Raw genomic sequence first — 13,621 nt, 5'->3', positions numbered from 1 at the left:
GAACAAGGACATACAAAAGCGACATGTTTTTGAAATACAAAAAGAGTAGCTGCCTTGGCCTTAACTAAACCATTTTTGAGAATTTTTCTTGGTGGTAAAATATTTGTTGTTATTTGTTACATCAATGACCTAGCAGGACTTCTCGGCGTCTAGCGCATAATGCAAAGTGACTACTTCTCTGCCGCTTTTCCCTCTCCTCAAATTGTACTTCGCTTATAACCCTAGTAATGATACAAGACCAAATTATGGATAATATACCTTACACGTCCAGCTTGAATAGCCCTAGCCAACCTTATTCCTACATGCCTACCGCTCCACCGCGTCATTCCGATCGACCGAGACCATCAAGTGCTCGTGATCTGGTTTATTTTGATTTACTAGAAGGCTCATTTCATAATCAAAGAGAAACGCCTCAGATTAGACCGCAGCAGGTCATTAACTCGCCTTATGATGGACGTGCTGCGTCAGTTGATCGGGAGCCGAATCACCAAGGTGGAAATCGAGGCTACTACTCGGGTTCATCTCAACGCCATAATCGAACAGTTTACCCTCCCGGATATCTATATGGTCAGAGCCCATCGTATCAGCCATCGGTTTCCCTTTTTTCAGCTGCCCAAGCGACTGAACAACGTCGGGCACAATCGTATGATATGAACCTGGAAAGGCACGGCCTCTGCGAATATAACAGCGCTTTGATGCCTCACGGCGTTGGCATTAACCGTGGTCCGTACAGTGTGTATGGGAATACAGGGAATGAAAGAATCGATGAACTAGGAGCAGGTGTTTCTCTAATGACCCCAGTTGCTGGCTTCAATAACCCCAGTGGAGTAGCCAGCTATGGCGGCTACGGCGGTGTCGACAATAGCTCAGGAGTCATGACGCTATCGAACAGTGTAGATGTAGTCAATATCCAACGCGAATTCGTAAGGCTTCATCAAGAACTCGACGTAACTAGGGAAAAGTTAAACGCATGTATGACGAGCATTCGCACATTTTGGAGTCCAGAACTTAAAAGAGAGCGTGCTATGAGAAAGGAGGAAAATGCTAAGTATGCTATTCTCGCCGACCATCTTCATCAACTGCAATTGGAAAAACAGGTTGTCAAACTCAACAGAAATTTTAGATTGCTTTTTAACACAGCGATTGTTTATCCGGGAAACCTTTTATTCGCCCGAATGCAGCAATCGTTATTAAATACTCGTTGCATAAAATTCAAGCTGAACTTTTGTCACTTTAGTTGAACTTCATGAATTTGACATAGAATCTTAACAACTATTTTAGACAATGCTACAGGCTCTGCACAATTCCGATGCCGATTTGCGAAGAGAGCGTGAGAAGAATGCCTCCCGATTCAAGATGGGGCCCGACGGAAATGAAGTCAACGAGTTTGAAGTGATGCGACGGCGCATAGACGAGTTGACTTGCGAAAACTGTCTACTGAGCAAGTCAATTGAGAAAGCGGAAAAGCGAGCCTCTAGTCTACAGGCCAGTCTGATAACCACTGAAGAGAGTTTGCGGAGGCTGGTTGAGGCTGTCAAATCAGGAAAGGCTGTCACAGCTCAACAACAGTCAGGTCAACAGCAACAGCAACAAATTGGGGGCGGCAGCAAGACAGACCAGGCTTTAGCTCCAGTAGGGGACTCCGGTCTCGCCAGCATTCGCATTGACCGTCTAGAATCTGACAGAAATGAGATTGGAAGACTTAGAGAACAACTAAATGAGGCCTTCCATAGGGAAAGTGAAGCCGAAAAAGCTCTTGTTGAATGTGAAATGACGAGAAACCAGCTCAAAGATGTAAGCTATCATCGTATATTGATAATCCAGGCCGTCATCTCTGAATATTATTAAAAAGGACTTTAGTATTTACCAGAATTTCTTTAGCTGCCTTATGGTACGCATGCACATTGAATTGACAACATGTTAAGGCTGAAAATGGATTGCGTTATAAACAATACGTGCTCTGACCTACATCTACAACATATAATTTCGATTTAAGCTTGACATCGGTCTTTACAAATCGTGTTCGAAACCGTTTGATGCAATTACAGCAAAGCCTTAGAAAGATCAGTGGTTTCTGTGGAAAATAAAACAGAACATTTTCTCGATTACAAAGTGCTATCTTGATTTCCTTTGCTTTGAATGGTATTTTAAAGGTAGACACCGCTGATGATCAGGAGGATGGGAAATTACGATCCTACTCAACATAGTCCTCCTAAGGACTAAGATATTGTTTTGCCATTTGCTTAAAAGATCAATGGTATAAAAGTAAATTAAACCTCAGCATTTCTACGTAATGAAGACCCGCCGCATTTATGCAGACGGCTACAGCTATGCCAACACTTACCTTCAGTTAAGGTAAATTTTACAATATTTTAAGCCATAAGCCTAGATTGCGACTTTGAAAAAGTTACGTCAAATCAGTCTGTCGTACATAAATAAGAACCCTCAAATTCCTGCTAAAATTGCAGGAAATTGGCTACTTTTAACGAATTCATGTAAGTCGTGAAGTTACTATGGCTAGTCTATGCAGGTTTTTTTCTCTCCCCCGGAAAGCGGTTTTACCATCGGCTTAGCAAAAAGGTGAACCAATTTTTACTACAACTTTCAAAAGGTGGGGGAATGTAGGCAAATCGCACGACACCCTTCTCGCTGCCGCTCTTCTGATTGGCCAATACATCTGAGCCGTAATCAGACGGTATTGATTGTGTATGCGCACGTCTGTGCGTCCGTGTGTGCTCACTTGCGGGTGCGTCCGCTGACGTGCCTGCTGTCCCGGGAAAGGGATGTTGCCTACGCCTTGCGTACACTGCGCTCCCCTAGGCGCTACCGTTTTCACCTCAGAATTGTCACGCAGCGTCGTATATTAAACAACAAATTTTATGACCAATGGTAAAAAATACGATCAGGCTCATGGTCTAAGATACAATATTTTCGCATTGCTAATAACCTACCATTGCCCTTAAAGTAAGCCTTCATTGCACGAGGAAACGTCGTTTGGGCTGAGGTGAAATAAAGTCCCAAAAGTAATTTAAAACAGTCGCAATAACCTGACTTCCAGACTTTGCCAGAATGTCTTCAATCAAATATTCATGTGGTGAAGTTTGGAAATTTGGACACAACACGCAGATAATTTTAAACGTAATTTTAAACTTTTTGTAATGGAGCGAACTTTGGAAGTCAGCATTTTTTTTGTAGGAGAATAATGGTATCGATAATGCAGAGATCGCGTAGCATTACCTCTCGATAGCATAGTAAAGTATTCTCTTCCCAGTGAGTTCTGTAGTCCAAGAATCGAATGTTAGCTTTCAATTTATAGGTAATTCTATCGTGGTTGCTATTATCATTCAAAGTCCAAATTGCGTCTTTAATGATAATTTTTCCAATTGTGTAACTTTATAGGAACTAGATGGTGTATCACAAGATTATGACGCATTGAAGCACGAGAACGAGGGACTTCGCCTAAATATCCGTGAAGTTCAAACACTTCAAGCAATCGTTGATACAAAGGTAAAAATATACTAAACATTCGTTCTATTTATTTACTTATGGAACCCTAGGTTTAGTTTTTAGGGACACATCTGCATGGAACCTACCAGATTAAGAGCTCCACACATTAATAAAATTCACGATTAAAATTTCTTATTCTCTACCCAACGTTTAAACACCCAGCTGAGGTCCTGGTTACCTAACTCTTGATGCTCTTTTCAATACATCTTTTAGGAGTCTAAAATATTGACGTTGGAAAATGAAATCCGTCTCCTGGAAGATGAAATCGCTCGACTTCGAGATGAGGGAATCGTTACTCCGACAACGTCGTTGAGCAGTGGAATTGAAGATGTCGATCGAACCTTGAACACCTTTAGAAGTAACGAGCGTCTCCTTAAGTCAAAGGTAAGAAGCTGTTTGAAAAATGAGAACAATAGGAATAACGTTAAGGATTGTTGGCCTTCCAACAACTCTTCATCTTTCATTGCAAATTACCACATTCCAGTCTCTTTTAATTAAATTCTAAGGTTGAGTTCCTTACGAGTGAGCTCTCAAAACGTGATAACGAGATCTATGCCTTACAATCACGGTTAGAAATGGCGGAAAAGCAACAGCAAGATCAAAACCATCACATCAGCGTGCTGAAAGAACAAGTCAAAGCCCGCGAAAACAAGGTGTCGATGCTCACTGCCGATGTAAGTGAGGGTTGGCAAGTGCTGCTTAATAAACTTTATCGACAGGCAATCATGTTCATATTTTAAGGCCTAAATACGTGTAACAAAAATCTCCCCTAAAAACACAGAAAATCCTTTTACAAATTGTTGTTGACTCCATGATTTAGGTTTTGTGACCAAACGTTAAATGATTTTAAAATGTTGTCAGGTTTAATTAAAATGAGGGCACGTGTCTCCAATGTGGGCGTTCTGAATACTTATGAAAGGTGGAGCATCTGATGTGTTTAAGTTGTGCTATTATTTGGTATCCTAAATCAGTTCTACCAAGATTTAATTACTCTCGCATTGCAAAATCGGCCTTTAATAGGTGCGTGATGGCCAAATTTATTCAAACTTTCTCAATTTTGACGATTGGTAATTAAATAATTTGAATAGAGCTGTAGACCAATCGATTGAGAAATCCTCGGGGAACGGTTCTGACTACTTTAGCTTTCGTTTTGCTTTTGACCTGGCACGCCTTTTATTAAACTAAAAGAAAATGGCATGCTGTAGACAACATAAAAGATGCAGCTAAGTTGACCTTTTTAAAGCTGGTATTTTTGCAACAACATACGCTGTAACCTCTTTTAAACTTTTGAGAAATAGATCCACGTTGTTGCAGTTCCGCTAAGTGTTACTTATTCACAAACATTTATTATTTCTTTTGGAAACTATTAAAATGAAAAAACGAAGGAACAGCATGATCTCGACTCTTGGTTTGAAGATCAGTTTTCAATTCTGCTCACAATTGGCTCACGACTGTAACTAAGCCTTGTATGTTTTGTTTCGAACCATAGTCATCTGTGGTATCTCTAGCTTCTCCAGCGTATATCCAAAGTCCTATGCATTGTTTCCATGGTATTTACCAGCTTTCGCATTTTCCAGTGTTGGAGCGAAAACCATTTCTCAAACATGCGCTCTGTCCTTTGTGTTTACATGCCCTCAAAAAGAAAACGTTTCCTATTGTCATTTACACTGCACACATTCAGATTTTTTATTTAACCCTCCGGATTTCAATATTCAAGTGATTTTTCAGATCTACTTTGCGTGTAGTAGGTTTCATCATAAGTAGTGCTACATTAATAATATCACTGAGTGGTACCAGTATATCCAGTGGCTAGCGAAATAATTAATGCCTATAGCCGCTTTTTGAAGCACCCACAACGGAGGAACCAAGTCATCTGTTGTTTTGCATTCTGTTGCTTCTAGATTGAGGACTTCAGAAAGCGTCTGAAAGAGAAGGAGGGTTTGCTGGAAAAGAAGACGAAATTAGTAGCAAGCAACACCACAGGAAAACGGCAACTGGAAACGGAATTGGCGGAATTGAAGGATCAAGTCGATTTGAAGGAGAGGAAAATTTCATTACTTCAGCGCAAGGTTAGCTCGACTTGTTAAAAACAAGAGCTGATGGTACTTTTAAGTGAAATAGTTTAGTTTTGAGTGAAATTAAAATCATATTTTGCAACAAAGATTTACTAAAAGTTGAAATTTTGATGAGGCACTATTCACCTTAGCCTTATTTTATATTCTCAAATCAAAATGTTGGGATTCACCATTCCTTCCGCGTTTATATAGGTTGAAAATTTGGAAGAGATGGTGACGGAAAAAGAAACTCAACTAACCAGTTTAAAATCAAGGCTTTCGCGTCTAAGTAGCGAGAAAATCGGTACAGAAGGTCCGAAGGCCAGCTTAGAAGACACTTTGAAGGAGAAAGATAGGCAGATTGAAAGGTTTGTTTATTTCTCATTAATTTCAGTCCTATTTTTTTTAAAACTGAACTTAACCTCTCTAGTCCTTTAGGCTTTGACAATTGCTTATCAGCGGGTTGTAGATAATCAAACTTTTGTAAGCTGATGTGGAAAATTGTAGCAAATCCCTTAAGCAAGTCATTAACATGACAAAATGCTACATTAATGGGTAGCCGATTTTATGTCCTTTAACCACAAAGAAAGGTGAAGTAAACTACCACCGACTACAACACACAGTATCACATATAAAATGTAGTTTTTGCTAATTCTGCTTTCTCATACTCTAAGTATATGACAAATGAAGAGAATGCTTGATTGAGCCCCTCACGATGCGCAAGTGATGCTTTTACATCGTTTGATACCAAATGTGCTGTCTAACTAAATTGACATCAAGTCTAAATAAGGCAATTGTTCTGGACTAAGTAGGAGATTCAGGAATATGCCTTTAAGTGAAATCGAATGTAGGTGCTCCTTAGGGATCTTCGATTAAGTTACCTTAAGATTAGCATAAGAATTTAATGGAAATGAATTATGCATTTTTGAAGTCGGTTATTGTTATGGGCAATTCCCTGTGGTTTCAAATACTTTTCAAAATATGCTTGGATACGATTGGTCATCATATCGGAACACGAAAGGCGTGACTTTATGTTTAAATAGGTGTGTTCACGTTAGCTAGACAAATATGTTACTGGTTACGCGAAGGACAAGCATTCATTTGGCACTTGAAAATATGTGTAATCTAAAATATTGCTTAATATAGGGGTTAGCTAACAAGTATGTTCTTCTCTAAGACATCCATGCATGTGCAGTACTGACAGCCTGTGTTAGGAAATACGGTGTTTTCGCGTAACTAAAGTGCGGAGCTGATCCAAAAGGCTCAGTGACACTGTAGTGCCCTAAGTATTTCCTAAAATTGAAAGAAGACATAATACTAGGGCAAAATATGCATTGACGACGTACAGAAGGCGGGGGGCTGTTGACATGGCCTAGAGGGCATGTCGCTCAATGAAGGTACAAAGGCGGAGCCTTAAACGTCCGCGAAACTAAAGCGAAGAGTTAAACAAATAACCACGGTACTACAGTACACTGTCTTAAATCTACTAGTGGTGCTTTTAGCCAGGCATTAACAATTTCTGCAAACAATGCGCACAATTGTTTTATGCATGAAATTTGTGCCACTTTAAGACGTTTTGCAGTTTCCTGACTGCTCTTTTGATGAACGTACGCAAAAAGCCAAAATCATTTTTGTTGCATTTTGACAATTCTGGCGGATGATTAGGGATGAAGAATTTTCGATAGGCATGTACGTGTTTGTAGAATAACTCTGAAGATCCACAATCCACTGTTGACTGATTAATTAAAATGGTCAATTTATCAACCAGTATATTTTGACATTCGTAAAAAATATTTCCAAATGATATCATTGGAAGATCGTTTTTTGCCATTCTACAAAACACTTAATATGTAGCTCCATTCGAGGCCTATGGAATTTGCCATTATAAGGTTGAAATTTTGTCAGATTGATCGAATTTTAGTGTCTTCCATAACCATTGCAATTTATTATATGCTGATTACGAGGAGAGTGTCTATACTTAGGCCTATGAAATGCGAGAAGTAAATACTATACTTTCAGTTCTGAGAATGCTGTCTTAATTATTCAAAAATGTAAATTTTACCATTCACTAATCTGTGTTAAAATGCCATCTCTTCGGCAGCTCATCAAGCACCCCAGTAACAAGAGAGGTCCTTATAAATTTGTGTAAGGGCGAAGCGGTTTTTCACATGAGTAATCTTTAGGGCAGAATTTGTCTTGATTTTCATTATTCAAAGCAAATCCCTTCACCATGAATTTAGATGAATGACTTTTCAAATAAAGGGGAGTAGCCATCAAAATCATCTAGCCCAATTTCTTATTCTTAATAGGAAATCTATGCTTAATACCTCACTACTATAATGCAAATATTGTTCCCAACGTTCGAAAAGGAGCAAATTTAATGAAAATTTGCATCTTGCTAGCATAAAGCTTTGTTATACAAGTAGTCCAAACTGTTAGAGAAGTCAGATATTTAGGCTTGAAAAGTTTAGGTGGAACTTATTTTGCCTCATCTAATCGTAAAATTTATTTTGGTCTTACATATGAGATTTGTATCTGCCCAATAAAACGAAAAAACTAATTAGCTACTCATACGTAGATGTTTTAAAGTAATTTAAATTATTTTTTGGCGACTCCTCAAAAAGGCACTTTATTCTGTGTTTGAGCTTTGAAGTTAGTCGAGAAAGTTAAGTCGAAACCGTGGCGTTTATTCAAAAACGACTACAAGAATCAAATCACTTTGAATGTCACCTATTTCATTTTCGTGCGGCTTCTAGTAGGTTGAAAGTGTGGGCTTAAATGGTATGGTTTTTTTGCCACAATTAGGTAGTAAAATCATTGCCGAGAAAGTAATGATGGAACGTTCGATATGCTTACGTCCACCTAACAGCATCAATCGAATAAGTTTGTAAATGTCTTAAAGGCAGTGCGTTCATGATGTTTAAATACACGTTAATTAGTCGCATTTGTAGCGTCCTGTGTCTGTCTTGACGACGAAGGGAATCATAAAACAAGGGCAGGATGTGTCTTGTCAACGTAGAGAAGGGTCGAGGGCTGTTGGCATGGCCATGACGCCTTGCAAAAGTAAAAAGGTGGAGGCGTAAGTGACTGAGAAACTAAAACGAAGAGTTAAATTACCAGATCATTACCTAACCACCCAACTTTTTTAAGCTTCGTCCCCGACGCTTCCCCTTGTCAGCCTCCTGCGTCCACCGTCACAACGTAGTCGGTGCGGTCATCGACCTCAATGTCACTGACTCCTTTTGACTATTCCACTAAATCTGAAATTTCATCCTGTTTGCGAACTGCATTGGGGGATGGGGAAAATGTGTGAACCATCATGTGTGTCCATCGGTAGTCGCAAGATAAATAACCTGAAAAGAGAGTCATTTAGCAAAATAATTAAATTTGAAGCAGTTTTGTGGGGATAATGTTCCTCACTTTAATGCTGTCCAGCCATACAATTATATGAATTTCATCAAGCTAGTAGAGACGCGAAGGAGGTATCGCATCTTTAGCCAGGTGCTGTGGATAGCTCCATGACGAACTTTTTCGAATAGTTCAAGGCTAGTGCCGCTTTTGTTGTTAATAGCTTTCCTGCAGAAAAAAGGGACTAAAGTAGCTGCCAAAGGTAGACATCACTTTTCACCTGTTAGAGGTCGTTACAGATTCTCCTATCCGCAATACATAACCCTTCGTTAAGTTTTTACATTCTGGAATGGAAATCAAGGCAGTTATCCTTTAGGATCCGGTTTGCTATCCGCTGCTACTGATGTAGCGCCCCGAGTCTTCCCAAAGACGAAAGAAGTCCTAATAGAAGGGCAGAATGTGCTATTAATGTAGAGAAGGGCTTTTGGCTATCAGCATGGCTCAGAGGCCATGCCGCCCAACGGAAGCACAAAGGCGGAGCCTTACGTGCCTGCAAAACCAAAACAGAGTTAAACAAATGTGCAGAGTAATACAATAAAATTCTTGATAAATCAATGAAATTTCGAAACGAGGGATAGATTACCTCCATCCGTTCAAGCCACTGTGTGTGCAAGAGTGATTCGAGTTTTATTGCCCTTTATATTTCATTGGAAATTACTCCTAACACTCAGCAAACAGTGTATTTTTGCTGCTATTCACGGGAATGTACTCTTTTGAACTACCGCTATTTATATTGCAGTGCGTTTATCTGCATACTCATTGGTTTCTCCTGTCTTCTGAGACTTGTTTTATCATCCTGCGTTACCATAGTTACCCCAAGATGGTCATGTGGGATAAAAGAAATTTTTTCATTTCAATAGTGAGCATTTATTCGAACATAGTAGCTAATTTGGTTTTTTCCAAATGGTGCAGATTATTTGGCTTGCAAGTAACAAATAAAAGGCTGCGCTTGCATAATTAATCGCTATGTAATTACTATTTTTTAATTTATTTGAAGTGATTCAGTGCGCTTTTAATTCACTCGTTCAGGGCGGACATTAACAGTTGCAGGCAAATTGAGGCATTTTTACCCACTTTTTAGAAGTCTTTCTAATCATGTCACTTGGTAAACATTGTAACCATCTCAATAGTTGTTGTAACAATCAAAACAATACAGATTCTATTTGTTCACTGAAATATACGATTATGTTAACACTATTTTTAGTACCTTCCGCAGCATTCTCCTCCCACAGAACGTACCAAAAGCGATCATTTCAATTAGTATGTAGTGATTCACTGTAAAGTTCACATGTAACTTTCGTTAAATGTGGCCGTGGCGGACAGGCTGAAGGACGCGCGTGAACGCAATGAAGCGGAGTGGGCGGAGGAGGCGGAGGGCCAACGAAGGGTACAACTAGAGCTGCGAGGGCGGTTGGACACGGCACTGAGAGACCTAGACGAAAAGAGCGCACAGCTCAGCGAGGCACTCGAGGAGGTGGCGCAGCTGCGCAGTTCCCGCTACAAACGAGACACTGAGGTGGGCCAGTTGCAGGCTCAATTACGTCAACGCGATGCAGAGATGTCCGCTCTCCAGTTGGAGAAACAGCTGGTGCGTCCTCCTTCTTTACTGATTAATGCATATGCCATCAGGTGCATCTCTTGCTCATTTGCCATTATTTTTACTAATATGTGATTAAAAAACTGGTGTCCGGTTTTTCTGTTATTCTTTACATGCCATAACCACCTGCCTACCATCCATGGTGTTTTCTTCAATGGTGGGCTGTGCACATATAGAAACCAAATAAAAGTATTTTTATGCTGCCTTTCAAATATCACAATTACTTCATTGTTTCAATCCAAAATTCTACCCTTCCGGAACTTTATCAAAGAAGCTTGAAAAACCAATTTGATATGTTAGCACTTTAACTCATTTTCTGTTTCTTATACACCTGTACCTAGATGCATCATTAGTTTAAACCTTCCTGAAGTAAAGGTAGAATCAACTGGTTGCTTGCAAAATATGTTGAGCCTTTGCCTCTTATCAAAGCTAGGGCTGTCCTTACCAAGGAATTCATCCAATATACATAGAATTTAAAGCAATTGGTGTTTTTTTGCTCATTGTGAGTACCTCAAAACGAACAACTCAATGGGTATCCTCTCATGCTTTTTCGATGCGTTACCGAATATTGCTTCCATTCGCTTGTCCAATCAATATTCTTAATACTTTTCGTAGTTGTAACAAAGTAAATACCATAGCAATGCTCCTTTTTCTTTTTAATTATCACCTTTCAATTTAATTTGATTCAAATTCTTAATTTTTAGCCCGCCTTACTAGTTCTTCTGTTACTTTGGTGGTATTAGGGCAGGAAGTTGAGGCTTGGTGAGTGACAACGTTGAAGGGATTCTTTTATACTAGTTTTTTAAAATATATATTTTAGTGATATGTAATGCCTAAATACAACTGATTTTCTTATTTTAAACTTCTTTGCGGCTTCTTTATAGTTTTAACATGGATGTGTTAATCTTATCTTTGCTTACTGAAGCATTTTACATGCATATCATTTAAACCCAAAATTACTTGTGCGAAAATTGAGATAAAATTGGATGGCTATTGCAAAAGTCTATTTTTTAGCTTTCTACTACTCTACACCGCTTATTTGACACCCATAAATTTACACAGAAGTCGACTTCTACCCTATTATTTGCTCTGAATCTAAAGGCAACGGTAAAAAAAGGGATTCAACGTCAGGAAAGACAGCTCTTCTAGTTTTTTGAGATTTTTTTATAGAAAACGGGATTCCACTTTCATTACAGGCTGCGACCTCAACTTGTCTTGCATTTTTTAATTCAATTTGACTTGCTATGATTCTCTTAGTTGTTTTCGTTTAAAATCCTAGTTTATACCTTGATGCGATTCATTTATCCTCGCATATGACGTTCCTTTAAGCTTGTGCATTTGATAAATCCCATAAGTTATTTGCCACTGAATAACCACACTTTTTAATAGGTATCGGAGCCGATAACAGTTCCTTTTCGAATACTGAAAAATTTATAGGAACCTTCTATGAGATTTTTTTGGATTTAGTCCTTCATGTGACAGTGCAGCAATTTACAACAAAGTGTTAATTTAAACAAGCATTTTTGTAAAAGTTGTGGCTATTTAGCTATTTAAGAAACTTAACTCACTTTGTCATGCTTCTAAACTAGACGTGGTCGCAAAATTGCACAGTAAATGACAGCCTATCTCAAAATGCCATAAATATCTGTAAATTGCGAGACAGTGTGTTTTTTAGCGTTAAAGGACAATACCGAGTATCGGAACTGAATAGAATTTATGGTTAATTTGATTCATTTCATAATAGATGTTGTTCCATGCCGCATAATCTCTACTTCTGACTAAAACTTGGATCTCACACCTCATACTCGAATTCTGCTAAAATGACATTGTAAAAATGTCAGTACTTAATTTTTTCCAATAGGCGCCTAGTTAATAAAATTGACAGCAAAATTTTGGACTCACCAGTGACAAATGGAACGGCTGTTTCATTTTTTCGATATAGAAGAGATTTTAAAAATACAATACAATTTGCTTTAATTTCGCGCAAATGAATTTTGAATAGGTACATCTTAGAAATCCAACCTTCCAAAACCCATAACCCGGAAACAGAAAGCTAGCCATACCGGTCGCCAATGGGACGTTTATGAGGCGGAAATATGCGGGACAGTCGGTCTATAACTTTTAAATATGTATAAGCAAATTGCAGCTTTTAAGAATTAGGGGTAAAATCACCTAAAGGGTGAGTTTAGAACTATTACTGTGTAGCAACTATAGCTCCAAGGTAAATAAGATTATTTTAGTGTAAGTAGGAGTACGTTACATTCACCCTCCTGGTATACTCTGTGACTGTTTTAAAATGGAGCTATAAAGAAGGTGAATCATATAAAGTACAAGATCCATACACCTAAATATAGCTACAGTTTATAAGCTTGTTGCGTTTCGTAAGAAGTGAAGTTGATGCGTATCCTTCAGTTGGCTATATTTAGCAAAATAATTTTTGGATCTTTTGAGCACTTCTTAGCAGCTCGCAGCTATCTTAAATATAACAATTAAATGAATGGCATATACGGTGTTTTTATTCAAGCATTCTATTTCCAAATTGTTCCTACCATTCGAAAAGATGCTTTCGTGAATTAGACCAACGGAGAAAATGGATTAAGCCTACAAAAATTATTATTTTTGCATGTGGGAAGTTCTGAGACAATTTGGATAAAAATAAAGTTAAAATAATGCCCATAAATCATGATTTTAGGGAACAAATCTTTCCAATCTCATGGGAGGATCCCATGCAGTAGAATCTGGTCCGTGGTTAACACTTAAAGTGAGGTGGTCAGATTCAAACGACATTTTTCACAAATGCTCAAACTCTAACTTTATTCACTTAACCATCTAACTAAGAGTAAGATTCAACAAAATCTCAAATCGTTAGACCCACTGAAGTCGCAATGCTTGAGATCGAAATAAACTAGAAATTTTTAATCCAGCCACATAATAAGAATTTTGTAAATTTCTCAAACATTTTTTGACAAATTGATTGTGATTACACTTTTTCAAGAACACTTGATGAACAAAAAGAGATCAGCAATTATTTTCCTTTCACTCCTTCCCTGAAAAT

The 13,621-nt window shown here is 38.5% G+C and overlaps 1 protein-coding gene across 1 annotated transcript; it reads left to right on the top strand. All coding sequences in view use genetic code 11, as the record gives it.

The window, feature by feature from the left end:
* Positions 1-302: 302 nt before the first annotated feature.
* Positions 303-12,684, top strand: EGR_02145 (ERC protein 2; the record flags this gene model as incomplete). Its single annotated transcript, XM_024491394.1, has 9 exons — positions 303-1,097; positions 1,282-1,794; positions 3,400-3,507; positions 3,721-3,891; positions 4,014-4,181; positions 5,409-5,576; positions 5,775-5,929; positions 10,293-10,557; positions 12,580-12,684. The coding sequence occupies 9 exons, from the start codon at positions 303-305 to the stop codon at positions 12,682-12,684; spliced, it is 2,448 nt and encodes an 815-aa protein (XP_024354247.1).
* Positions 12,685-13,621: the final 937 nt, after the last annotated feature.

This window comes from Echinococcus granulosus (genome assembly GCF_000524195.1).
Source record: "Echinococcus granulosus chromosome Unknown EG_S00009, whole genome shotgun sequence".
Classification (NCBI taxonomy): Eukaryota; Metazoa; Platyhelminthes; class Cestoda; order Cyclophyllidea; family Taeniidae; genus Echinococcus; species Echinococcus granulosus.
Note: the sequence above shows the minus strand (reverse complement) of the source record. Positions and strands in the feature narration are given on the sequence as shown.